Source organism: Grampus griseus (assembly GCF_964374135.1).
Source record: "Grampus griseus genome assembly, chromosome: 8".
Taxonomy (NCBI): Eukaryota; Metazoa; Chordata; class Mammalia; order Artiodactyla; family Delphinidae; genus Grampus; species Grampus griseus.
In genome coordinates, this window is record NC_139002.1 from 100,968,160 (window position 1) to 100,994,433 (window position 26,274).

General features: G+C 58.2%; 2 protein-coding genes across 5 annotated transcripts in view; both read right to left on the minus strand.

Moving 5' to 3' along the window:
- Positions 1 to 1,173: 1,173 nt before the first annotated feature.
- Positions 1,174 to 16,647, minus strand: FADS3 (fatty acid desaturase 3). Of its 2 annotated transcripts, none has more exons than XM_082661114.1 (12): positions 16,286 to 16,647; positions 7,078 to 7,188; positions 6,384 to 6,581; positions 5,900 to 6,001; positions 5,645 to 5,767; positions 5,320 to 5,380; positions 4,686 to 4,762; positions 4,106 to 4,203; positions 3,659 to 3,755; positions 3,467 to 3,546; positions 3,157 to 3,282; positions 1,174 to 1,489 (listed from the first exon to the last, which is right to left on the minus strand). In XM_082661114.1, the coding sequence occupies exons 1-12, from the start codon at positions 16,490 to 16,492 to the stop codon at positions 1,438 to 1,440; spliced, it is 1,332 nt and encodes a 443-aa protein (XP_082517240.1). In that variant the 5' UTR covers positions 16,493 to 16,647; the 3' UTR covers positions 1,174 to 1,437. The 2 variants fall into 2 exon arrangements, with proteins under 2 accessions (XP_082517240.1, XP_082517239.1); XM_082661113.1 differs by having other exon boundaries at positions 3,659 to 3,854.
- A 7,586-nt stretch (positions 16,648 to 24,233) lies between these two features.
- RAB3IL1 (RAB3A interacting protein like 1) overlaps positions 24,234 to 26,274 on the minus strand; it is a 41,713-nt gene continuing 39,672 nt past the window's right edge. For all 3 annotated transcript variants that reach the window (XM_082659972.1, XM_082659970.1, XM_082659971.1), the window contains 2 exons: positions 26,083 to 26,149; positions 24,234 to 25,258 (listed from right to left, as the gene is read on the minus strand). In XM_082659972.1, the coding sequence (XP_082516098.1) occupies positions 25,226 to 25,258; positions 26,083 to 26,149 (100 nt within the window). In that variant the 3' untranslated portion in view covers positions 24,234 to 25,225. The remainder of the gene's footprint in view (positions 25,259 to 26,082; positions 26,150 to 26,274) is intronic.

Below are 26,274 nucleotides of genomic sequence, written 5' to 3' on the forward strand. Positions count from 1 at the left end.
TCACCCTAGGAGGTCATGCTATTACTCAAAGAGATTGCATAACTTCCCCAAGGTCACAGCCCAGAGTCCAGGCAGAGGCAGGTCTTTCCCTTGGCTGCCTGATTCCAGAGAAGAGGGGGTGGAAGCTGCGTGGAGGGGGTCAGGGTGGGGCTGGGTGGTCCCTGGAAAGACTGGATAAGAATTGCGGTACCTGCACCTCTTCCACCTCCTGTAGGGAACCCAGTCTGGGGCCATGGGAGCCCAGACAGAGTGGGGAGCAATCCTGCAGCTGGTGGGGAGATGGCGGCTCCCACTCCAGAAAGTCCCTCAGAGAAATTCTAGCTCAGCATTTCAATTTTTTTGTTTTTTAAGCTGCTGACATTTCTTCAAATGAAACCTTCTGCTCAGCTTGGAGCTGCCGAAGTGTGTGTGTACTGGGAGCGGAGGAAGCCCTTCTTCCCACCGTCAGGAAGCCCCAAGAGGCAACTCAAATCCCTCCCCAGAAGTGTCCAAACACCACAGGCCCAGGCCAACCACACCCATCTTCCAGATGAGGAGCCCAAGGCTTATTAGTGAAGGACAGCGCTGTGCTCTCAGACTCTAGGGACGGAAACAGCCCCTTCCCAGGGGTCCCGCCTGAATGGTTCACTGCAGGCAAGCACCTGGCCCCAGGCAGGCACTGGGGGGATCCGGGATCACCTCCTGAGGTCACTGAGCATGGTCAGCTGCACCTCCACAGGTGTGATGCCAAGTGTGGGTTGGAGATCAGCAGGGGACCCACTGCCCGTGGTCCTCTGAGGCCCCTCAGCGCTGAGGCTGAGGCTGCAAGAAACCAGTGCAGATCCAGGACAGGGGTGCCTCTTGCGCCCCCCGGGGGCGCCTGCAGACATGGCGCTCAGCCCTGAGGCCCCATCTGCTGCCAGCCCCTGTCCTACTGTGCAAAGGAGTAAAGTGAGGGGAGCCCAGCGTGATCTGCCAAGGTTGCTGGTGAGTGGGTGAAGAACAGGAAGGAACCAGGCCCTCAGGTGACCTGAGCCCAAGGCAGATGCCAGCTCCCTGACCCAGAGTGGAGCGCAACTCGGAAAGCCACCACCCACCACTACCCCCTCGCCCCACCAAGACCCTGATGGCTGAAGGATCTGAACTCCAGCTCCAAAATTCATGCGAATTCAATACTCTACTCCGTAATATATCTGGGTTTGTTTTTATATAAAAATAACTTTTCCCTAAATTTTTGCGCTAGGAAAACATGCCATGCTCACCGTGTGGTTTTATATACCGTGCCCCCAGCCCTGGTCCCGTGGGGTCTAGAGCCATGGCCTGAGGGGCGTGGAGCAGGCGGGGAGGGGGCCCAGGACGGCGGGCAGGGTCCTCAGGCTGAGGCAGGGCAAGGTGGGGGCAGGTGGGGGAGCCCGGCTGGGTGGCTGGGTGGCGCTGGGGCCCTGGGTGCCGCTGCCTTCACTGGTGGAGGTAGGCTTCCAGCCACATGTTGCCAGACTTCTTCAGGGACCTGGGAGGCGGGGGGCAGGAAGAGGTAAGGGACTCAAGTGCAAATATTAACCCCTTCCCCCCACGATGAGGAGTGTGAGTAGAGATGTCCCCGTTCCCCGGTGAGTCCCTGTCCCCTGGGGCAGGCAGCTGGGTGGGGCTGGAGGGGAGGATTGGGAGAGGAGGCTACATGCTCATTAACTGGAGCGGGACCTAGACCTTGGGTCGGGAGGGGGGCAGCCAAGGCCAAGTCCAGGCAGGAACCAGGGTGGGCCTGTCTCTCCTTCACCCAGCTCTCTCTGTTGCTTCCTCCTGCTGAGCCCCGCTAAGGCTTGGGATCTGCCCACCAGGAGCCTGACATCAGGCAGAGGAACCAGAAACATCAAGAACTTGCTAGGAAACCCTATGCCAGGTGTCCTAAAGGGGCCATGCCAAGTGGCAGTGGCCCCAAGGATTGGGCTGGGAAGGGCCATGAAGAAGTAGGCGGGTCTGGTGGCGCAGCGGTTAAGAATCCACCTGCCAGTGCAGGGGACACGCGTTTGAGCCCTGGTCCAGGAAGATCCCACGTGCCGCGAGCAACTAAGCCAGCGCGCCATAGCTACTGAGCCGGCACTCCAGAGCCCGCAAGCCATGACTACTAAAGACCGCGCACCTAGAGCCCGTGATCGCAACAATAGAAGCCACCACAGTGAGAAGCCCGCGCACTGCAACGAAGAGTAGCCCCCGCTCGCCGCAACTACAGGAAGCCCACACGCAGCAACGAAGACCCAACACAGCCAAAAATTAATTAATTAATTAAAAAAAAAGAAAAAAAGGAGAAGTAGGTGTTCCAACACCAGTATAGAAGGAAGGGCATCCAAGTAAAGGGAACAGCATGTGCTAAGGCACAGAGGTGGAAGAGCTCTGGCTGAGAATCCGGCCTCTGTTCCCCACGGCCAAGGCTACCATCAGGGCCAAGCCATGTCATCCCTGGACAGCTGCAGGAACCCCCACTCTGTTCTTTCTGCCCCATCAGTACCTTCCCACAGCCAGAGCATCTTTCCAAAATCGTGCCCCTCCTCCACTCAGCGACTCTCCCACTCACCTAGCACACTCCTGCCTCAGGGCCTTTGCACGGCTATTCCTTTGCCCCAAATCTGCTTCCCCTAGATTTCTCCATGGCCAGCCCTCTCCCCTCCTCCCTGTCTTGCTCACACATTGCCTTCTTAATACCACCCACCGTGCCACCCCACTAAAAATTGCAACCCTGCCTGCACCACCCAGTCCCTCTCCTGCCCCCACCCTCAGGTTTTGTGGTTTTGTTTTGTTTTTTGCCGAAGCACTTCTCCCCTTCTCACATTTTCTGTAATTTACTTATTTTAACTGCCTTTTTTCTGTTTCCCCCGCTCAGATGTCAGCTCCAGGAAGGCAGGGATGTCAGCCTGTTTTGCTCACTGATGTGTCTGTAGCACCAAGGACAGGGCCTGGGCCTATGGTAGGTGCTCCCTAAACCCTGGCTACGTGGGCGGACACTGGGAAGGGAGGTCACGGGCTGCGGGCAGAAAGGCTGATCGGAAAGGCCTTGGATGCCAGCTTCTACAAAGGAGCCCACGTGAGCTCAGAGAGCCAGGTGGGTGCTCAGGACGGGGCCGACCAGGCCCAGGGTGGGCCGGGGCCCCCAGGGAGCCACCGTGAGCAAAGAACCCTTACCCGATGATGTCCACCAGGGCGGTGAGGAAGGGCTTCACCTCGTAGCTGAGGCCGTGCTTGGCGCACAGGGCCTTGACCAGCGGGGCCACCCTGCGGTAGTTGTGCCTCGGCATCGTGGGGAAGAGGCTGGGGGCGGGGAGAGCGTGTGCTGGCACCCCCACCCACCCATCGCCCCCCGGGCCCCGCTCACCACCTCTCCCGGGCCCTCCAGGAAATCCAGGGCTCACGTCTCGGCCTCCCTGGGGGAAGACTGGACAGAGAGGCTCAGGCCTCACTCCCACCCCCGTGGGCCCCCGGGGCCCGCGCTCACTGGTGCTCAATCTGGAAGTTGAGGTGTCCGCTGAACCAGTCAAGGAAGACAGAGGGCTCCACGTTGCAGGTGGCCGCCAGCTGCCAGGAGCGGGCGGGGCACACGTGAGGGGGCTGGCACGGAGCCCGACCCCGTGGCAGCCCCGTCAGCGCCCCCCTGCCTCTCCGCTGGGACCCCGCCTCTGCTGCCCACCTGAGAGCTGGCCCAGTCCCGGTGCTTCTCGTGGCCGATCTCCTTGGGGATATGGTTCATCTGGGTGATCCACACGAACCAGTGGCTCTCCAGGACCCTGTGAGGGGAGGCCCAGGCGCTACCCCGCGTCCAGCTGACCACGCAGACCTGGGCCTCGGCTTCCCCATCTGTGCTACGGGATTGCGGCAAGCCCTCCCTGCTAGTGTTTAAAGCAGCTGAGTGGTGCAGGGGCCATTGCCAGGCTGCCAGAGTTGCCCTACTCAAGACGGGGGACACCCCCGGGGCCGCTTCCCTGAGGCCTGCCACCCCCAGGATCTTGCCACTCGACAGCCCAGGGAGACAGTACTGTCCCCGTTCTGCAGATGGGGACGTGGAGGGCTGAGGTCAGGGGCCCCTGCCGCCCGTGTGTGAGCTCCCCACACCCCGCCATGCCAAACCTGGCCATACCTGACAGCCACAAAGAGGAACAGCGCCCCAGGAACACCGTAGAAGGGAATGTAGGAAAAGAGGAAGCGGGCGTAGAAGCTGGCGGCCCAGAGCAAGTCCTGTAGAGGAGGGAGGAGGAGGGCAGAGGCCTCGAGGCAGCCGGGAAGGGGAGCTGGGTCACCCTGGACGGCACGTCACCGCCCCTCTCTGGGCCTGGGTGTCTCAGCCAGGTAAATGGGTAGGATCCCTGCCCTGCCAGCCTCAGGGGGCTGACCACGGAGGTGAAGGTGCTGTGCAGGGGTGCGGGCTGAGGGAAGCCTTGCCCGGGAAGACCAATGCCTGGCAGAAGGGGCCCAGTGGATCCCTAGCCCCAGGGAGGACACCCCACCGTGAGAGACCCACAGCACGCCCCGTGCACACGCCCCTCTCCCCCTGCAACCACACACAGGCACACACTCACGCCCCCTGCGCGGGTGCACACGCCTACCGCACCATCACAGGCACACCTGTTTGCGCTGGTTGAGAGGGGCTGCCCCCTGACGCCCCACCTCCTGCCACCACAGCTGTACGCCCAGGGGACCCGAGCGGGGCCCCCACTCACCATCCACTGCATGCACACCAGCATGTACGCCAGGTTTTCCACCTCGAAGTTCACCAGGGTGAGCAGCGGCGGGCCGACTGCAAGGAGGGGCGTGAGAGGGCTCAGGGGTGGGGCGGGGCACAGGGCTGGGGGCGGGGCTCTGCTCCCCCAGGAAGGGCAGCGGCACTTGGCGCTGGTCCCATCCTGCTGGGACGAGCCCGCGTCACCCACAAGGCCCGGTCCTCACTCATTCCCTCCGTGTCTGAGCCTCTCCAGGCTGGTCCTCGCCCCGCCAACTCCTGTGCCTCTTCAGCAGGTCGGTCCCAGCCTTATACATCCGCGCCCTTTAATCCTCACCTTGTTGCCCCAACGATTGCCCTAGAGCTCTGGCTCGCCCTGCGGTGAGGGTAGGAAAGAACTCTGAAAGCTCCAGGCAAGACTGTGGTTGCTCCCTTCTGCCGGAAGGTACCCCGGGCAGAGGGAAGGGCTGGGGCAAAGGCCTGGCGATGGAAGTCGGCATGGGCTGCAGGCTAGGGCGACCAGAGGGAGGCCGGGAGAGACCTGGAGGTGCCGTGCTGAGGGGGCTGGAAGCGTCAGGTGGACCGTGCAGGCCCCGGCATGGCTCCCACCCCCAGGGGGACAAGCGGACACTCACTCAGGAAGAAGTACAGGTGCTGGTGGTTGTAGGGTAAGTATCTGCGCTTCTTCTTGCCGTACTGTGGGGACAGGCAGCCGTTGGGGAGGGTGGCTCTCCAGGCCCTCCTTGTCCCAGGCAGGGTCAGGGGGCCGGCTGGGGCCCAGGGGCCAAGGCAACTTTGGATTCTAGCCAACTGGGAAAGGGGGAAGGGGTACCACCAGAGCAGGGGCTCAGCCTGGAGCTACAGTCGGGGGCTGGGTCAGGGGCTGGGCCACAGCAGGGGGTTCAGGGACTACCAGTTCCCCTCTGCTGCAGGCCCAGCCCGAGCGTGTCCCCCATGCACCTCGACAGACGACTCCCCCAGAAGGAAGACGGGCGCCACGGTCACATCCGGGTCCTTGTGGAAGATGTTGGGCTTGGCGTGGTGCTGGAAGTGGCGGAAGTTCCACCAGTGGGCAGAGAAGCCCTGCAGGGGAGGGGGCTTTCAGGAGTGGGGCCAGGCCGCGCCCCCCTCTCCATGGCAACCACACACTTGCGCAGACCCAGTGTGGCCCCCCCACTAAGCCCCTGGCTGCCCACCACCTGCCCCCAGCCTCACCTTCAGCTGCCCCATCACAAACTGCTGGGCCACGTGGTTCCACCGGGACTTCCTGAAGATGGAGGTGTGGCCCAGATCGTGCTGCAGACACCAGCTCTGGGCCTGGGGAGACGCAGGGTCAGGAGCCGAGGCAGGGAGCCGCCTGGGCCCCGGCCAGCCCTCCCAGCTCGCAGGGCACCCCCAAAGCTGGCACTCCACTCTAGAGCCTAGTAGGCCAGTTTCCTCGGGAGGTCCAGGGGCTGCGGGTCTGTCATGGAGCTGTGGGCGGCAGCCGTCCAGCTCCCAGCCGTGGGCTCCCTCTGGGCTTATTAAATAAAGAGCTTCCTTCACATATTGAAACTGTAGCTTGACCCACAGATACACACTTATGGGACTGGGCATTCATTCATTCATTCATTCAGCAAGTATGTCCCGAGTGTCCGTGTGTGCCAGGCCCTGTGTCTGTTGGTCAGTTTAGGTGTCTGCAAGACAGTGCTGGGGTCACCTGGGAGACGGCCAGGATGAGGGCGGCCAGGGTGCTGGGCACCCAGCCGGGGCCAAGGAGGTAGATGACGAGCCAGGCGAGCATCTCCATGGCCAGGATGTGGCCCAGCAGGAAAGCGAAGAACGTGGGCTTGGCCTCAAACAGCTTCATGTCCTCGACCGCCTGGCGCAGGGCTCGGAAATCCTCGATCAGCTGGGCCTGCCACGGCGGCACGGCTGGTCAGCCGAGGAAGCGAGGGAGGCCCCAGGCGTCCCCGGAACCCCCCCAACAGCCACTCCTCCCAGTGTCAGGACCCGTGGGTCTGTGGCCGAAGGGGACGGAGGGACCAGAGTGCCCAGCCTGGGGTGTGAGCTGGGTTGCTGGCTGGCGGCAAAGGCTCCTCCGCCACCCACAAAAGGTGTGGGGTACCTGAGAAGCAGGGAAAACCCCGAGAGTGCAGCTCATCAAAATCCTCATCATAGATGGGGCTGCAGAGCCCAGAGCAGGGAAGGGGCTTGCCTGGGGTCGCCCGGCAAACGCTGGTGCGGGTGTCCCTACAGCTCTGCCTACAACTGTCTGCCCAGGAAGGGATGGCAGAGCCAGCCTTGGCCCCAGGGCCCCTTGGGATATTTCCAATGAAGCTGCCACTGGCAACGCCTTCTATCCCCTCCAGCCCCCCCACTGGGGGCTTAGCCTCCACCAGGGCCCTTCTCACATTCTGGGGTCCATCCTGGCTGGGCTCCTCCGGGGCCAGCTCTCCAATCAGCAGGGGCTGCAGGAACTTGCGCACAAAATTGAGGTCCTGGTGGAAGGCGTGGAAGGCATCCTGAAGGAGAGCAGACAGTCAGGTGGACAGACAGACGGCTGGAGTAGCACCCAGAGGCAGCAGGCAGAGACAAAGTGGAAGGGCTGTTGATGCAAGGGCAGAGCAGACAGACGGACAGGCAGGCAGGCAGGCAGTCCCCTGGTGTTTCAGCCGTCACAGAAATAGGACCACACGGGTCAGCCTTGCCTGTGAGCCCTCCCTGGTCCTCCCCAGACCTTGGGTGCCCCAACAGACACCCCTCGCCTGCCAGGATCCAGCTGTTTCACGCCGCCATGGGGCCCTTCCCCAAATTTGGTCGGGTATTTTAAAATCTGGACTAACAGGGGACTTCCCTGGTGGTCCAGTGGGTAAGACTCTGTGCTCCCAATGCAGGGGGCCCGGGATCGATCCCTGGTTGGAGGAACTACATCCCACACGCATGGCGCAACTAAGAGTCCGCGTGCTGCAACTAAGACCCGGCGCGGCCACAATAATAAATAAATAAATAAATGTATTTTTTAAAAGTCTGGATTGGGACTTCCCTGGTGGCGCAGTGGTTAAGAATCCGCCTGCCAATGCAGGGGACACAGGTTCGAGCCCTTGTCCGGGAAGACCCCACGTGCCACGGAGCAACTAAGCCCGTGCGCCACAACTACTGAAGCCCGCATGCCTAGAGCCTGTGCTCCGCCACAAGAGGAGCCACGGCAATGAGAAGCCCGCGCACCGCAACGAAGAGTAGCCCCCGCTCGCCGCGACTAGAGAAAGCCCGGGCGCAGCAATGAAGACCCAATGCAGCCAAAAATAAATTAATTAATTAATTAATTTAAAAAAATAAATCAGGATTTACAGAAAGTTCTCCCTGGAAGACTCTGATTCCTTTCCTGAAAGGGTTTGACTTTTCCAAAAAGATCACTGGAAAGCTTTCTTGAAATCATATGCTTTTCTACTGGGTCACAAACATCAGATTAATCACCTTTCACACACACAAGCAGTGGGTAAAACGTGGGTGAGGGAACTTGCAATTGACGACCACTGGGCCACCGGGAGAAAAAAAAAATCAGTCGAGGACCACACAGCCCGAAGATGCTCAAACAGTTAAACTCGCTTGATTTTAAAAGCAGGAGTGGAAAATATAAGTTTTTTAAACAGTAAGTTAAATAAACAATCTAACATTCCTGTGATTCTCTGTCATGGGGGCAGGGTGCAGAGCGGGAGAAGGGGTTGGAGGAAGAGAGCGACCCCAGGAAAGATAAAGGGCTGTGGAAAGGGACCGGTCAGGAAGTGACCCCGACCTCTAGCACCGGGCAGTTCTGAAGTGTGAGTAAACTTGAACTTCACGCTTGGGACTCACTCAGTCTTCCTGATCTAGCCCTGGTGTCACTGGCTCATTGCTGTTCACAGCTCTTCAACCCATTTTTATCTTTGCACTTTCGGAGACTCTCTCTGAGAGAGCCAACCCCCAGCCGGCCAGCAGCCTGAACTGTGGAAGCAGCACCTGGAGTAGTGGCGGGTCCCCTTGGGCCGGGGAAGGTGACTGCTGGCTGCTAGTGAGCCTAGCAGTGCCTGGTGGGTGTTAAAACAGCAGGGCCCCTGTCCTCACTTCAGGACATCCCACACCGTCCCATCCCCGGGGACAGAAGCACCTCAGGCCCCTCCAGCTCCCACCTGAAGGCCACCCCTGCAGGATTCACCCGAGGGGTCCCCTTTCTTGCTGCCTGCTCTCTTACTGGCGCAGGGCAGTCTGAGGACCTGGGGGCTCAGAGGATGTAGCTTCTGGGATAACCTAGGCCCTTGGGAAGGCTGACTTGGGGCCCCTCCGCGGAGCTCATAATAGGGGAAGGGGTTGTATAGGTACAGACCTCACCCTCACAACGGAAGAGCCTTGATGGGGCAGTGCCCCTGGGAGGGGGGGGAGGGGAAGCTGGCCCCACAGGAAGCTGCCCGGGCGCTGGCCTACTGGGGAGCCGCAGGAGCGGCACTGGCTGGGGAGCTAAGAGGAAGATTGCTCTTGTGGTTGGTTGACCCCGCTTACTGTGACCTTGAGCGAGTCTGTTCTCCTGCCTGGAACTAGGCAAATCCAGGGGAACATCAAAGGGGCGCGCCCCCAGGGCCTTTCGGGCTCTGGACTATAGAGCACTAAGGTTTTTTTCTTTTTCTTTATAGTCAAACACACATAAAATTGACCATCGTCACCATTTTGAAGTGTACAGTTCAGTGGCATTAAGTGTACTCACACTGTTGGGCAACCATCACCGCCATGCATCTCCAAACCTTTTTCATCTTCCCCAGTTGAAACTCTGTCCCCATGAGACCCTAGCTCACCATTTCCACCTCCCCCCGGCCTCTGGAAACCACCGTGCTGCTTTCTGTCTCTACGAATTGACTCACAGAAACTTCCCTGGCGGTCCAGTGGTTAAGACTCCGCGCTTCCACTGCAGCGGGCACGGGTTCCACCCCTGGTCAGGGAACTAAGATCCCACCTGCTTCGAGGTGCGGCCGAAAAAAGAAGAATTGACTCGTAGAAGAGGAATCATACAGTATTTGTCCTTTTGTGACGGACCTGTCACTTAGCATCACGTCTTCAAGGTTCATCCATGTGTGGCATGTCAGAATTTCCTTCCTTTTTAAGGCTGAGCGAGCGCTGACTCTGATTACCTCTCGTTTTCTTTGAAACCGCCCTGGTGGCACACAGAGGCACACGGCATGCTACAAAGAGCGTGACACCAGAGGTGCACACGTGTCACGGAAGTGCAGTGCCTTAAGGGTGCGCCTCCACGCGTGCAGACACCACCACCGACCCGCTAAGGCTCCCAGACACGCTTGGGAATACGCGCACAGGCAAGGCCACAAGAACACCCAGACAGACACGGCCTGGCACGCACACAGACTCACAGAGCAGATGTGTGTGCGGTGGCTCCGGCCCCAGGCTTCCCTCTCTCCCAGCCCCGCGCTCTCACGACCTCTGTGTCTGTTCTGGGGCCGCCCCAGCGCCCGGCCGACCTCAGATGCTCCAGGGCCATGCTGAGGAGCTGCGGGAGCAGCTCTCCCTCCCCAACTCCTTTCCCTTGGTCCTGATTCACCCAAGCCAGGCCTGGAAATGCCCTGAAGGAGGACAGAGCCAGGCTTGCCCGAGGGACCCCCAGCCAGGCATGTCCTTTGCACTGAGGAGGGAAGTTGTGCGCCCCCTCAGGTCCGGGCAGGGACATCCCAGAGCTGGTGGACAAGCCTTCCGCTGGTGGGTGGGAAAGCGCGGGGCTGTGCCAGGTCCTCGGATAGCAGCTCGGGCTCCTGGGGCTGGGTGGGCACTGCTGAGCCTACGCTTCTTGCAGTCTGAGTACCAACAAGGTGGGTCCCTGGCCGCAGACCAAAACCTCAGCAAACAGCTTTTCCTGGAACATTGGCTGGGGCCATGTGACTCAGTCCTCTTTGGCCTCTGTTTAAGGATTCAGGAGCTGGGCAGAAGACTCAGAGAGGTTGAGCCACTTACCCAAGGTCACATAGCTCCATTTGATGGAGGTTGGACCAGAACTTGGTCTGACCGTAAAACTGTGCTTGTGGCCACTCGGCAGTAGCCCCAGGGTGGCCACTCCTGGTCAGAGGGGAGGCAGTGGGTCTCCTAGGTGGAGGAAAGGGGCCCTCGTCACGAGGCTGGTCACCATCCCGGGGAGCCAAGGAGCTGGCTGCTCGGAGACCGGGCTGTGGGGGTCGGGACGGTGGTCCTGGTGCTTCTGGGGCTGCACTGACCAAGTTTCAGTGTACTGCAGGAGGCCCCACCCCTGATGCGCCTGGAAACGTCCTCCCAGGGACATAGGTGCAAACTTTGTGACCCTCCCCCACGGGGATGGCAACTGAGGCCTCTCACGGGTTCTTGGAACAGAGTTGGGTGAAACTTTTAGAATTCAAACGATGTCTCTAAACATAAGCTGCGGTTGACAGGGACAGGCCCTTGTTCACAGGGGTGGCCTCAGAGCCCTGCACGGAGCTGGGGCAGGATGGCAGGTGTGCGTAAGTGGGCAAGGAGCTCACAAGCCAGGCATCTGAACCATTCTGCCCGTGAGGGAACAGAGGCTCTGGCCTGCCCAGGTCAGAGTTTGTAGTGGCAGAGCTGGGATTCGAATCCAGCTCTATCTTCTGTGACGTCCCTGCTCTCCCAGGACAGAGCTCCCACCCAGCCTTGCTTCAGTCCCTGGAAGCCTCAGAGTGGCTCCTGCCCTGCCCCCAGCCCCGCCTTGAACTCCAGGTAGCAGCTGGTTAAGGGTGGGAGTGGGGAGACTCAGGAGCCAGCCTGCAGGGGATGGAATCTGAGCTGCCACTTAGGAGCTGAGCCCTGGAGCCACAGACAAGGTCGCACCCCCTCTCCATCCTATATTTTTTCAGTAAATCAGGAACCACAAATACCCATCTCGTGGAGCTGCTGGGAGGACTGAGTCAGTGCAGGCAGAGCACTTAGAAGGGGCCTGGTGTCCCGTGAGATTCAGGCCCGCAGGCCTGAGGCAGGAGGGTGGAGGTGCGCCCTGCTGGTCACTGTCCTGGCCAGCCTGAGGCTAGGAAACAGGAGGGGCTGGCAGCCTCCTTCCACCCCAGAGATAAGGTAGGGGCGGGGAGCATTTCTGGTGACTTCTCCAAAGAATCTGGAATGTTCCAGATCAGGAAGGGGGTAGAGCAGGGAAGGAAGCAGGGCTGCTGGGGGCTCAGGTGGTCTGGGTCTGCTCCTCTTAACCTCAGCTCAGGAGGCAGCAGGGGGTTGTGAGGATGGGAGAGTGGACACACCCAGGAATTTCTTCCTCCCTCCCTCTCCTGGGTGGGAAGATAAAGCAGGATCTCACGCCCAGGTCAGATGCTCCCTCCCATCCTCTCCCTGGGTCTCCTCACAGGAGGCCAATGGGGAGGCACAATCAGTATCCCCATCTTATAGATGAGGAAACTGAGGCCAAAGGGCACACAGCCCTGAACATGAGCATCAACTCCCGCTGGAGCAGCAGAGCCCAGCTCAAGGACGGATGTCCTCAGGAAGTTGCCCCTGTCCCCCCAGCACCCCTGGTGTCCCTGGTGACAGGTGTGGTGGTGGTGGTGGGGTTCCTCCATCCAGCACCCTTGGCCTCACAGGTGTCACTGACCCCGCGGTGGCCTGAAGTGGCCAGGCCCTCTGGCCCCGGGTCCTCTCTCCACCACTGAGCTCTGGCTCTTTCCCGCTGCTGTTTCCTGAGAAACCCATGGCTGCCACTTGGGCATCCTTGGGAGGAAATGCAGAGGGACTGCCGGCGTGCTTAGGATACTAGCATCCCCACCCCTGCTCCCCAAGTTCCTGCCCAGCACCATATGATCCGACGCCTCCCCCAGGGCACTGCCATCCCCCTCTTGCCCCACCAGGGGCCTGGGTGGGTGGGGACATTGCAGAAAACACCCACAGAGCCCAGAGAGGTCACACTTCACGGGGAGTGGCCCTTAGGCAGCTCTCGAGGCCGCTGGCGTGGTAAGAGGAAGCAGAGTACGGCTTCCTCAGCTCTGGAGCCAGGTTGTCTGAGCTCCTGGCCAGCCCCTGTCTCCGGCCCCACCCTCGCTCCACAGCCTCAGATCTGCCCAGATCTCCCAGATACAAACCCCACCCTCCAAGCCCATGGACAAAGGCCCTGCCCTTTGAGGGTTCCAAGAAGGTCCCTTCAAATCACCCATATTCAACCTCAGTCTCCTCATCTGCAAAGTGGGCTAACGCTAGGACTACCTCTGAAGCTTGTTTTCTCGAGACCACACTGAGCTAAATCCTAATGGTTCCTGTTGGTGTGCCTGAGCCCACAGCATCACCTGCCCCCTGCCCTGGACGTACCTGCACGCCAGGGCCCAGGTGAATGGCCACCTCTTCCAAGCGGCCTCCCCTGGGGAGGGCAGGTCCCCACCATCTCTTCTCTTAATGCCTCCCCCTTCTCCTAGGAGGCTCTGCCTTCCCCCTCCTCATTAGGGATCTGTTTAAATGTATATCAGATTCCCCTGGCTTCCCTGCTCTGCCCTTCAAGCTCTCCTTAGAATAAAACAAAAGTCCTGCTTCCCCTGCTACCTCTGGACCACACTGCCTGCACTTCTGCTCACTGCTGTGCTCCAGCCACGCTGAGAGCTGATAGCCTTGCTGTTCCTTAAATGCACGGAGTCCCACCTCCGAGCCTTTGCCCTAGCTGGTCCCTCTGCCAAGGAACATCCTCCTAGCAGATTTTTTTTTTTTTTTTTTGCGCAGCACGTTGGTTCTTAGTTCCCCGACCAGGGATCAAACCCGTGACCCCTGCAGCGGAAAAGCGGAGTCCTAACCACTGGACTCCCAGGGAAGTCCCTCCTAGCACATTTTTTTGTTCACAGCTGTATCTTCAGAGGTTAGAACAGGGTTTGGCACGTAGGATATGCTCGTTGCATATCTGCTGTTGGATTTAATGATTTGATAATTGAAGAATGAATGAATGAATGAAATAAACAGCTAAGTGGCAGTGAAGCGGGTGGTTAAGAGCATGGCCTGTGGATTCAAATCCCAGACCCATCATTTAATTTCAAGTCACTTTGCCTCTCTGAGTCTGTTTTCTCATCTTTAAAATGGAAATAGCAGTAACAGTACCTGTCCCATAGAGGTATCATGAGGATTCAGAGAGGGAGTATCTATAAATCAAGCACTGAATTCAGAGCCCGGCACACAGTAGGTGCTCGGCACCCAGGCCTGGTAAACTCACGATCAGCAGCGGCTGGGCCTCACCCCTCCATGGCTGGCTCCACTAGTCTCAGGCCGCCTGTGACTCTTAGACAAACCTGGCCCAAGGCCCAGAGCACTCTCCCCAGGGTACCCGGCTTTGTATCCCAGGATGGCCACAGACTGACTTCACGGCGCAGGAACTCTGGGCATTTCCTGGCAGGAAGGCTTTTGTGGCGTGAACAGGAGAACAGCTGATGGGCAGCAGGGGCTGCTAAAAGGTGGCTGCGGGAACAGAGCCCGGCAAGATGGCTGCCCCACCCCCACCTGTGTTCCAGGGCCGGGGATGGCGTGCCTGGGGTCTGGGCTGGACCACACAGGGCACTGGGGTGATCTGATCCCTGCTCTGCCCTGTGGGCCCACCACAGACAAAGACTGGGGTCCCCCAACCCCAGCCTCCTCACAACCCCTTTGGCCTGAACAGACCAGGTATTTCTGGCAACTCCAGCCCAGGGTTTGGGGCCTCGGGGAAGCTAAGAGATGGCCTAACATCATGTCCTGTTACAGCCATGAACGAACCAGACAAGGTCACCCAGCAAAGACGTGGCTATGCCGTGGCTGTCCACTGCACTCTACAGTCTGCAGGGCACACTCCCACTTCTCAGCTGGCAGCGTAAACTGACCAGGAACAGCTATATAGCAGCTCTGGGGCCACGGAGCTGAGAAGGCACAGTCCCGCCCTCCGCCGGCTCACTGTCTGGCCCAGCTGTCCCCACTTTACAGATGAGGAAACTGAGGTTCAGAGGAATGATATGCCTGGCTCCAGGTCCCTCAGAGCCTCCAATGGCAGAGCCGGGACCTGGCCCCAGGGAACGGACAGAGTGTTTTAATGGAAATGGGAAAACAGACCTTACTGGTGATGAATCAGTGAGAAACCTGTCACGGGGGGGCCGGTCTCAGGGTCTAGAGCTAAATGGGGTTCCCACACAGGAGGGCCCCCAGCACAGACCTGGGCACCAAGCGGGAAAAAACGATTCGTAAATATTCTCCATCGTCTTCCTCTTGCCAACCTCCATCCCGTCCGACAGGTCAGAGGTTGAAAAAAGGCCAGAGTAGCTGCCCCCAGCATCCTGGAGGGGTGGCCAGCGCTCAGCCAGGCTGAGGGGGGAGGGGCTGTGGCACCTCACGCCCCCCACGCCCTGGCAGCGACACACACATGTATAACCACGCTCACAAACACATGCCTCGTTCGCACGTGGACAGGCCTAACACGGTCACGCACTCCCTGGCCCACAGTCAGCTCCAACGCCGTGGCCACCGCCGGGCCATCCGGCACTACCCACAAGGCTTTCCCGGTAAGCTTCTAGGGTTTCAGGAGGTTTCTGACCCTAACCTCTCAGCTTCCTGGGGAAGTGAGGAAGAGACACGTTTCCCCCTAAAAGAGTCCCAGGAAGGTTGCGCAAGCCACGGGAGAAGGCAGTGGGCAGAGAGCAGATGTTTCTGGCAACAGGGGCACTGACCCTCCTGCGACGGGACACAATCGCTTTTGTTATCTGAAGTTCCGCCAGTCAGGGATTCATCCCCTGGAATCTTGAAGACCTTCCTGGTACCCAGTGGGACCAGCCTAGAATTCTGGATGGTCAAGGACAGAGCGTCACGGCCCCAGGTCCTATTGTCCAGCTGGGGGACTGTGGGAAAAGGGGCTGGTGAGGACTCTCATCCTGATGCTGCTCTGCCAGATGGTCCCACTGGACAGGCCACATTCCTCCTTGACCAGAACATGTCTGAACATGGCTGCAAAGGGGAAGCTGGGGTCCACGGGGGCCAGCCTGTTCCTGGGGTGAATGTGCTTCCCAAAGAGGCCCACCCAGCCTGACTAGCGAAATTCTCCCCCATGCAGCTGTTAGCCCACGAGAGGTGAGTCACGGCTCCTCAGAGCCATTTACAGCAGCTCTGGGGAGCCACAGACCTCTAGGCCTCACTCAAGCTTTGCTGCCCAGCCTCCAGCCTCTGATGGCAGGCACATCCTTGCCAGCCCCTGGGGAACCCGCCCTACCTCTGGCATCCAGCAAGCGCTCGGCATGAAGAGCCTGGTCTGGGAGAGCCAGCACTGAGAGGAGGAACCTCAGAGCATCAGGGAGCCCCCTCACCAAGGGCCAGTGCTTTCTGCCATGACACACCCACCTCTGAGAGCCCCTTCCTCTCCGCACAGATCTGCTCCAGACCAGCCCTGGTCCACTGCCGGGGGTATGGGTCCTCCATGCTGATGTGGTCTCCCTACTCCACATCAGGCCCCGGCTAGTAGATCCCAACTCTGGGTCCCCGGGCCGGGAGGTCAAAGGTCAGCGAGAGTAAGAAGGATGCTAAGGCCCCGCCGGTGGAGCAGGGCACGGTGCCCACGAGCAGGCCCCAGCGAGCGCTGGGCTCTACCCCGCCAGCGGTGGGTGGCCTTACCGTGGCGTCCTCGGCGCCGTGGTGGCCGATGAGGCGGCTGCCCCCCGGGTGCCGCTGTGCCCAGCGGCTGATGTCGTAGACGCGACGCTCGATGACCAGCCACTTGTCGCCTGGCAGGTTGTGCGGGCGGATCTGCTCCCAGCGGAAGGTGGGCAGCGTCGCCCCCAGCTGCGCAGGTCCCCCTCCGGGCTCCCCGACGCCGCCCATGGCTGCGTGCAAAAGTCCTCGCGAAGCCGGGACCTCGCCGAACGAGACCTCTTGAGGAGCGAGGCCGCGTTCAAAGACCTCCTCCGCCGCCACCCGCTGCTCCGCGGCCCCGCCCTGCCGCTGCGGCCGCCGTACGAGCGTGCGCCGGGCTGTCTGCCGGCAACTTTTCACTCGCTTATAATCGCGCTGACAGCGCTCGCCTCGCCCTCCCCGCACCCCGGCCCCTGCCGCCGCCCCGTACCCGCCCCAATCCCGGCGCAGCGCCTTGGCCCCCATTGGCTGCGCCGCGCTCTGGCGGGGCTGGCGGGGAGGGCCGTGTCGAGGCTGGCGCGCCCCGCCCGCGAGGCTCCGCGGCCACAACACCCTGGCCTGCGGGGGGCACCGTCCGCAGCCGGGCTTTGCGCTCCGCAGTGCGGGGGCGGGGCGGGGCCGGAGGGACGGAAAGCCCACAGCCGGCGTCCGCCGCGCCCTCGGGGGTCCGGTCCGCGCCCAGTGGGGCCCAGAACAAGAGTCTGCGAAGAATGGGCTTCCCGCCGCGCCTCCTAGAACGTTAAACCCTGAGCGCTCAGAGGTGGGGACACTACCTAGGGGTGACCATAAACAGCTCTCAAACCATGGGTCCCCAGAATCGGCTCAGCGAGGCCCCTCTATCGGGGCTGAGGTTACTGGCCTGACCGCCCTCCCCCCGCCCATCTATGGAAGTCGGTGGGCTTCCTGCCTTTGGAGCTGCAGGGTCGGTGATGCCTTGGGATGGCCATTGGGGCAGAAGGGGAGCAGGGGCGCCAGAGTGGGGAGTGGGGTGCTGTCATTCACCGGATGTGGTTGCTCTACTGGCTGGCTTGCTCGGTACGGTACCCTTGCCTACTTTTTACTTAAATTCCTTCTGAGAGTGTAGGTTGCTCCCCTACGGTCTGTAGTTTTTTTTGAGACAAAGGTACGTGTTCCTAAAAGTTAAGAATTCACACCTAACAGCGAATGAAATCAGGCTAAGGTTATGCTACAGGGCAGGAAGTGTCAAACTTGAGTGCACGTCAGAATCATCAGAGGGCCTGTCAAGACACTGACTGCTGGGCTCATCCCCGGAGTGGGACTCAGCAGGTCTGCTTTGGGGGCAGAGAATCGTGCTTTAACAAGTTCCCAGGTGATGCTGATGTGGTGATGCGGATGTCCTGGTTGGGGGAACACACTTTGAGAACCCTAAGTACAGTCCTCTGATGTGCTAAAATTTTATTTTCGTTTAACACTTTGTAGGAAATCATTGTCACTAACGTTTGTGGGACAGGTTGGGCAGGATCCAAAGAAGGGCTTGAGGGGTCGTGTGGGCTCTCCTTGGTACCAGGAGCACCTGTATTCTGTTGCCAGGACAACCAGGAAGGCCTTGTCGCCAGCACAGCCATAGGCGGCCTGAGCCCTCTCCACTGAGGCATCCTCGAGCCCCCTCCCTGAGCATGTGTGGGGATAGAGGAATGTGGTTGGCAGCTAAGGCTGGAGGTGACGGCAGATGCCCCTGCCCCCACCACGTTCACACATGGGCACAAGGATGGAGGAGGCGTGGCCCTCACCCTGTCTTCAGCAGCCATCAGTGGTCAGTTGCTGACACCTGACCCGTTCCCTGGGCCCGAGCCTGGTGTCAGCTCATGTGAGGTAGCGGGGAATTAAGTGGGTTAGAACCTTCACTTGCCCCAGCTGCCCCCAGAGAGATGAGGCAGATGAAGGCCCTCATAGGATCCCCTTGAAGGTAAAGCAAGGACAGGGCTCAGGGCCAGGCCATTGCCTCCAGCTACTTCATCCCAACAGGGGGAGAGAGATGGCTGAACCCTCCTGCCACCTGGAGTTGAGTGGCTAAAAGCCGGAACTATGTCTCCTCCCCAGAGCCCAACCAGCAGCTTCCCACATTTCTCTGCAGGCCTTAGGGACTTCCATAGCCTCTCTGGGCTTCAAACCAGTGGAGCTGGCAACTTTCCTGGAGTCAGGGGCCCTGGGGAAACTTGGGATTCCATTGTCTCCAAACCCCCATCAGGGCAGCGAGGCCCCTCAGGCTACTTGGAAAGAGAGAGGGACTACTTGACATTCCTGAGCTGCCAAGGGGCCACTGTCAGGGTTTAGGCAGGGGGAGGGGGAAGTATACAAAAGGCAAGGGAGGGTCTGGCCAGCTGGAGCATTTTTTTGGGGGGGCACATGAGGTTTGAAGAGAGCCCCTGTCCCAGCCCCTGCTGGGCTTCTCCACGAGCTGCTACACAGCCTCTTGGACACACTGAAGTCTCCACACCCCTACGGTGCCACCAGCCACTGTCCTGGGGTCAAATGATGTTTGTGTAGGCCGCGTAGGGGCGACGGTGGCCCAGTCGGGCAAATTTCCGAAAAACTCTGCGCCTACCAAAAAGAGCAGTCACAAAGCCCAGGCGTTTGTTCTCCAGCAGACACGCAAAGGGGACCCAAGTCAGAGCTTTGCGATTTGGCTTTGAGTTAAAGCTCACCACTTTTCGAGCTTGGTTATTAGGCCCTAGACACAACTACTCAGTGAAGAGTTATTATTCATTATTCAAGAGCCCTAGCAGCCATGAAAGACTCTCCCTGGAGGCATCACTATGATGGAACAGTAGAGCTCCTTAGAATACCCCGTAGTAAAAAAAAAGAGGCTGTGTACAAATGGCCAACTGGCATATGAAAAGATGCTCAACATCACTAATCTCAGAGAAATGCAAATCAAAACTACAATGAAGGGGGCTTCCCTGGTGGCGCAGTGGTTAAGAATCCGCCTGTCAATGCAGGGCACACGGGTTCGAGCCCTGGTCTGGGAGGATCCCACATGCCATGGAGCAACTAAGCCCGTGCGCCACAACTACTGAGTCTGTGCTCTAGAGCCCCCGAGCCACAACTACTGAGCCCACATGCCGCAACTACTGAGGCCCGTGTGCCTAGAGCCCGTGCTGCACAACAAGAGAAGCCACCGCAATGAGAAGTCTGTGCACCGCAAGAAGAGTAGCCCCCCACTCGCCGCAACTAGAGAAAGCCCGCGCGCAGCAACAAAGACCCAACACAGCCAAAAATAAATTAATTAATTTAAAAAACAAAACAAAGCAAAAAACTACAATGAGGTACCACCTCATACCAGTCAGAATGGCCATCATTAAAAAGTCTACAAAAAAAAAGTCTACAAATAACAAACGCTGGAGAGGGTGTGGAGAAAAGGGAACACCCCTACACTGTCGGTGGGAATTTAAGTTGGTGCAGCCACTGTGGAAAACAGTATGGAGATTCCTCAGAAAACTAAAAATAGAATTACCATATGATCCAGCAATCCCACTCCTGGGCATATATCCAGACAAAACTATAATTTAAAAAGATACATGTGGGACTTCCTTGGTGGTGCAGTGGTTAAGAATCCGCCTGCCAATGCAGGGGACACGGGTTTGATCCCTGGTCCGGGAAGATCCCACATGCAGTGGAGCAACGAAGCCTGTGTGCCACAACTACTAACCCTGTACTCTAGAGCCCGCGAGCCACAACTACTGAAGCCCACGTGCCTAGAGCCTGTGCTCTGCAACAAGGGAAGCCACTGCAATAAGAAGCCCGTGTACCACAATGAAGAGTAGCCCCCTCTCACTGCAACTAGAGAAAGCCCGCACGCAGCAACAAAGACCCAAAGTAGCCAAAAATAAATAAAATAAAATAAGTAAATTTATAAAAATAAATAAATAAATGGTAGGGACTGTGTTTTATACAAAAGAAAAAAAAAGATACATGTACCTCTATGTTCATAGCAGCACTATTCACAATAGCTAAGACATGGAAACAACCTAAATGTCCATTGGCAGATGAATGGATAAAGAAGATGTGGTACATATATACAATGGAATACTACTCAGCCATAAAAAAGAATGAAATACTGCCATTTGCAGCAACATGGATGCAACTTGCAATTATCATGCTAAATGAAGTAAGAAAGACAAAGACAAATACCATATGATATCACTTATATGCAGAATCTAAAATATGACACAAATGAACCCACCTACAAAACAGAAACAAAGTCAGGGACATAGAGAATAGATTGGTGGTTGCCGAGGGGTGGGAGAGGGTAGGAGTGGAAAAGTATGGGATTAGTAGATGCAGACTGGTATATATAGAACGCATAAACAACAGTAGGATAAGGTCCTACTGTATAGCACAGAGAACTATTGAATATATTCCATATCCTGTGATAAACCATAATGGAAAAGAATATGAACAAGAATGTGTATATATGTATAAATGAGTCACTTTGCTGTACAGCAGTAATTAATGCAACATTGGAATTCAACTATACGTCAATTTAAAAAAACCAATAAGATATCACACAGCCATTAGGACGGCTATTATCAAAAAACACCAGTGAAACAAGTGTTAGCAAGGATATTGGAACCCTTGTACACTATTGGTGGCATTGTAAAATGGTGCATCTGCTACGGAAGACAGTATGAAGTTTCCTCAGAAAATTAAAAATAGAACTACCATATGGGGGCTTCCCTGCTGGTGCAGTGGTTAAAAATCCGCCTGCCAATGCAGGGGACACAGGTTCAAGCCCTGGTCAGGGAAGATCCCACATGCCACGGAGCAACTAAGCCTGTGCGCCACAACTACTAAGCCTGCACTCTAGAGCCCGCGAGCCACAACTACTGAAGCCCGCGCGCCTAGAGCCCGTGCTCCACAACAAGAGAAGCCACCGCAATAAGCCCGCACACCGCAACGAAGAGTAGCCGCCGCTCACCGCAACTAGAGAAAAGCCCGCGTAGAGCAAGACCCAATGCAGCCACAAATAAATAAATAAATTTTTTTTTTAAAAAGAGCTACTATATATATCATCCAGGAATCCCACCTCTAAATATCCAAAAGAAGTGAAAGCAGTGTCTCAAACAGATGTCTGTACTTCCATGTTCATAGCAGCATTATTCACAATAGCCAAGAGGTAGAAGCAACCCAAATGTCCATCAACAGAGGGTGGATAAACAAAACGTGGTCTATGAATACAATGGAATATTATTCAGCGTTAAAAAGGAAGGAAATCCTGTCTCAGGCTACAAAACAGATGAACCTTGAGGACATTATGCTAAATAAAAGAAGCCAGTCATAAAAAGACAAATACTGCATGACTTCACTTATATAAAATCTCTAAAGTAGTTATAGAATGGTGGTGGCCAGGGATGGGGGAGGGGATTTGTTTAATGGGTACACAGTTTCAGATTTGTGAGATAAAATAGTGCTGGTGGCGCAGTGATTGAGAGTCCGCCTGCCGATGCACGGGACGTGGGTTCGTGCCCCGGTCTCGGAGGATCCCACATGCCGCGGAGCGGCTGGGCCCGTGAGCTGTGGCCACCGAGCCTGCGCGTCCGGAGCCTGTGCTCCACAACGGGAGAGGCCATAACAGTGAGAGGCCCGCGTACCGCTAAAAAAAAAAAAAAAAAAATAGTGCTGGAGATCTGTTTCACAACAATGCAAATATACTTAACATTAATGACCTATACGATGAAAAATTGCTAAGATGGTCAACTGTGTGGGTTTTCACCACAATAAAATAAATGGAAAAAAAAAAAGGGAAAGAGTGGGGCTGCAAAGGTCATTTAGTCTGATATTCCCAAGTCAAAGATGAGAAAACTGAAGCCCAGAGAGGAGTGACTTGCCCGGGTACACAACCCTGGCAGGACCCAATCGGTACAGGCTTGGCAGATGGCAAGATGTGACACAGCAGCGCAACGTGTGAGGCCAGGGTGGGGCCGGGCTCAGGCTTGGAGACTGTGGTTGGTGCTGGCTTGTAAGAGGTGGCCACCTGTGCGGCACTACTTAGAGAGACCTGAGTGGGTTATCTAGAAAATTCACTTAAGAGGAACAACTCCTGTGTGGCTGATGTGAGCTAACCTTCCCCGCCCCCCAACTCCAAAAGCCAAAGCCCTGAGCTCCCCCCATACCCACCCCCAGAAGCCTGCAGAGCAGGGGTGAGGGCACCCCTCACGGGGTAAAGGTGAGAAACAAACCTAGATTCAAATTCTGCTCCGCCACTGCCTCAGCCTGTTTCTACATCCCTGAAAAACAGGGAAGGACCTAACGCAGCATCCGGGACGCAGCATCCGGGACGCGGCAGGTGGTGAGTATGAAGCGCCTAGGAGGCTGGCTCGCACCGTGGGCTCTGGAGCTGGGCTCATCTATTCCTATTCTGGGGCTACCATTTCCCGTACGGCCTCGTGGTGCCTCAGTCGATTCATCTGCAAAATGAGGAAAACAGTACCTCATAGGGTTGTCCTGAGGATTAAGCGAATTGTTCACTTAAAGGGTCTGGAACGAGCCCCGGGACACAGTAAGTGCTCAGCTATTATATATTGTTGGGAGACGCTGACGCCAGAGTGTAAGGGTCACAGGCACCCCCCAGGCATCTCAGCTACTGTTTGCTCACCTGGCAGGGTCAGGCTGAGCACATCTGGCCGTGGGGATTCTCTGCCAGGCTGCCTGAACTGTTGCCTGGTGTCTCCTTGGCGCTGGGTGTGGCTGGACCGGGAGCACAGAAGCTCAGGGCAGGAACGGGCAGCTCCAGGGCCCAGACCTTCATCCTCCCTTGTCCCCTGGCTGACCCAGGGTTGACCCAGGACAGAAAGAGACTGGTATGCAGGAGAGGACATAGGTGACCCCATATAATGCGGCAGGATACACCCTTCCCTGACATCCTCCATCGCCTTCCTTGTTTTCCTTCCTCCATCTGACACCGTGGATGTCACCCGTGCATTGTTTTTATTGCCAGTCTCCCCGTGAGCGTCTCAGCTCAAGCGAGGTACCCCCGGCACCAGGAAAAGTGTCTGGCATATGAGTTGCCCAGCATTTGTTGAGTGAATGAATGAACATCTGTGACAGGAGGCCTAACCGGTGAACATCCGAGGGGGCTGGGGAGACAGAAGGGATTCAAATCACTAGTGGAGTAGTGGGGAGGGCTGGGAAGAGAGGGAGAGTCTTGGAGGCGGGAGAGCGAGAGGGAAAAGGCTACTGGCTGGAGAGAGTGATAGGGTGGGGGGGCCTCGACCTACCAGCTGAGTGGCCCCAAGGTCTCAGGCCAACAGAGAAGTCCCCTCGAGGGATCACCAGCCCCAGTAAATACTGACCCAGAAGCTGCTACGCCCCACCCCCACAAGGAAGGACACCAACTGGCCTGGGCCCACATCCCTACTTGTGGGGAGGGGATCAGGCCCCACAAGGCACCTCCCAAGGCCTACCCTGGGTTCTCAGAGGACCGGGCGACTCCACCTTCTTCCACCTCTGACTACTGTCCCTTGACCAGGGCGGGGAAAACCACAGCTACCACAGGCCTTGCTGTGCTGCTGGCAGACATCACCAATCAATCCTGCCTTGCCCTGCAGGCACCAGGCAGCCTTGATGCTCTGACTCTGAGCTCCAGGCTTTCGTGACACTTGGCAGGGAGATGGCAAGGGGATCTGCCCAAGATCCCCTGTGAGGCAGCGACAGAGCCCCCGTTCTCCTGCAGCAAACCACTTCTCAGGAGAGGGAGCTGGGCTCATCCCCCAATAACCTACTGCCCCAGGAACACTGGGGAGGACTCAGTTGGTGCTCCCTCCAGCAATCCCTTCAGGATTTGGGTTTAATCCCAAGCACGAGGGCGGGCAAGGAAAGGATTTTGTTTCATTCCTTCAGATGCCCAAGCCTTGGCCCAAGCCCCAGGGCGCAGGAGTGAAGGCGCGTGGCTGCCTGGCCTCTACCAACAAAGCCGTCCTTTATTAAATAGAGATCGCGTTACATTCCATTCAGAGGAGGAAATCGGACGTGGTGAGGGATGTGTCCAGGTTGGACCCCGGTACTGAGTAGCCTGCGAGGGGGGAGGAGGGGCCCGGGTCCTGCCTGCCCCACCCCAGTCCTGTGTACCGGGCTGGGCGATCTCAGCCTCCGTCGTCGGAACGGCCATCCACAGCTGAAAACAGGCCCGGGCATCCTGAGGCCTGTCTGTGTTTTACTTTGGGAGGAAAGTGCCCCAATCCTCCCAGCAGTGGTGGGGGCGAAGGCTCCTTGCAGCATCGGGCTCAGCTGGCGGGAAGGAGGAAGGTCGAGCGGGCGGGCGGGAGGAGGGCCCCTGATACATCTTAAGGATGTTTTGGGGTCATTGTCAGGCAGATACAGGATGGAGTGGAAGACAGCCAGCGAGGCCCCCGTCCGCCCCCGTCCGCTCCTCCTAGCTCTCTGGCCCTTGGGCACAGCAGGCCCACCTGGGAACGAGGTGAGGGATGGCCACAAGGGGGTGCTGGTGCCCAGGGCTTAGGAAAGGGGGGGTGCGGAGATACCCTGGAGATCTTGCCAGTGAGGCACCTGCAGGCAGCAGCTCCTAGGACTGGGGAGGGGGTGCTGGCTGTCCCAGGGGTGCCCTCCCAAGGGCTGAGCCCCTTTGTACGGCTCCCAGCTCCTTGGTCTTTGGTGCTTTCTCGAAAGTCTCCTGGTGGCTGTAGTACTACAAGGGGGGAGAGGTCACCTCCCGAGGTCCTGTCCTGGGATGGACATTTGCTGCCGGCTCAGTGCTGCCTCCACGGCCTGGCCATTTGTCCCTCTGGTCAGCTTCTGGCTCAGGGCTGGCTCTAGGACCCCGTCTGTCTGTCTGTCTCTCCTGGGGCAGGTGTTGGCTCCAGCTCAGAGACCCCCTCCAGGCCTGGGCCATGACCTAGGCCTCCTGGGGGAAGAAGCCAAGCTTGGCCAGCGACATCTCCTTCCTCAGCCTTGTGATCTCCCAGAACATGGGCTCCGCTGCAGGCAGACAGAGGGTGGACAGCTCAGTGCCCACTCAGGGTCGCCTCAGGCAGATGGCCTGGCCTCTCCCCCGGCTTTGGGCAGGGCAGCTGGTGGGCACCCTAGGACTCCCCAGTCCCTGAGGACAGATCTCAGTGCGTAGCCGGACCTCTTTGAGGTTCCACTCTGAGGGCTTGCAGCCCGGGAGGCATGGAGGTGACGGTCACCTCCACAGCCTGACACGCACACCCATGTATACACTGCCACACACTTGGACAGACTGCAAATGCTCTCCAACCCCTGCTCCCGGGGCTCTCCAGCGACCCTGCACAGGGCCCGTCCCTGGCCTGGCAGAATGGGGTCAGGGGGACAACGGATGGACAGAGGATCTGTTGGGCAAGGGCGGGGAGTGTCTACAGGGGGAGGTGGGCGAGCCGTGTCCAGCCACCACTTAGAGGTCCACGCGGCGGGAGAGGGGAGGAGATTCACAGGGGAGGCCCCATCGTGTAGGCCAGGCCAGTAACAGGAATGCCGTCACTACAGGCCCGGGGGGCTGGAGAGGTTTCTGAACGGGAAAAAGCAGCTGGATCCAGGTATGTGGGGGCACCAGGCTGGTTTTCCCGGTAAGGCAGAGCCCAGGAGGCTCCTTCCGCTCTTCCTCTCTCCACAGGGTTCAGCAACAGGAGCTTCCGGACCGCTTTGCTAATCTACGACCTTCTCTCTCTCGCAGAGCCCTCCTCCGACGGGGTGCAGCAAAGCCCTGGGGTTGGCCCGGCCGCCCCGCCCCGCCCCGCCCTTCCCCTCCCGGGCGCCACCCCCAGCGGCCACCAGGGGGCGCTCACCGTCCTGCCGCACCAAGCCTTGCTGGATGTAGCGGATGTAGGTGAAGAAGTTGCACACGGCCGTGATCTGTGGGCAGAGGGGGCAGGGTGTGACCCCCCGGCCCTCACACTTGCCCCCTCCCCCCCCAAAAAAGCCAGGGTGTATCGCAGACCAGAGCGGGAAGACCCACGTCCTGTGAGACTCAGATAATT

Excerpts from the sequence above, each read along its gene's own strand:
- FADS3 (XM_082661113.1), bottom strand. The coding sequence starts at position 16,492 with ATGGGCGGCGTCGGGGAGCCCGGAGGGGGACCTGCGCAGCTGGGGGCG. Across the intron at positions 6,582-7,077 it reads GCCAGGATGGACCCCAGAAT|GCCCAGCTGATCGAGGATTT; the intron begins GTGAGAAGGGCC and ends CCGCCGTGGCAG. Across the intron at positions 6,002-6,383 it reads TCATCCTGGCCGTCTCCCAG|GCCCAGAGCTGGTGTCTGCA; the intron begins GTGACCCCAGCA and ends GCGTCTCCCCAG.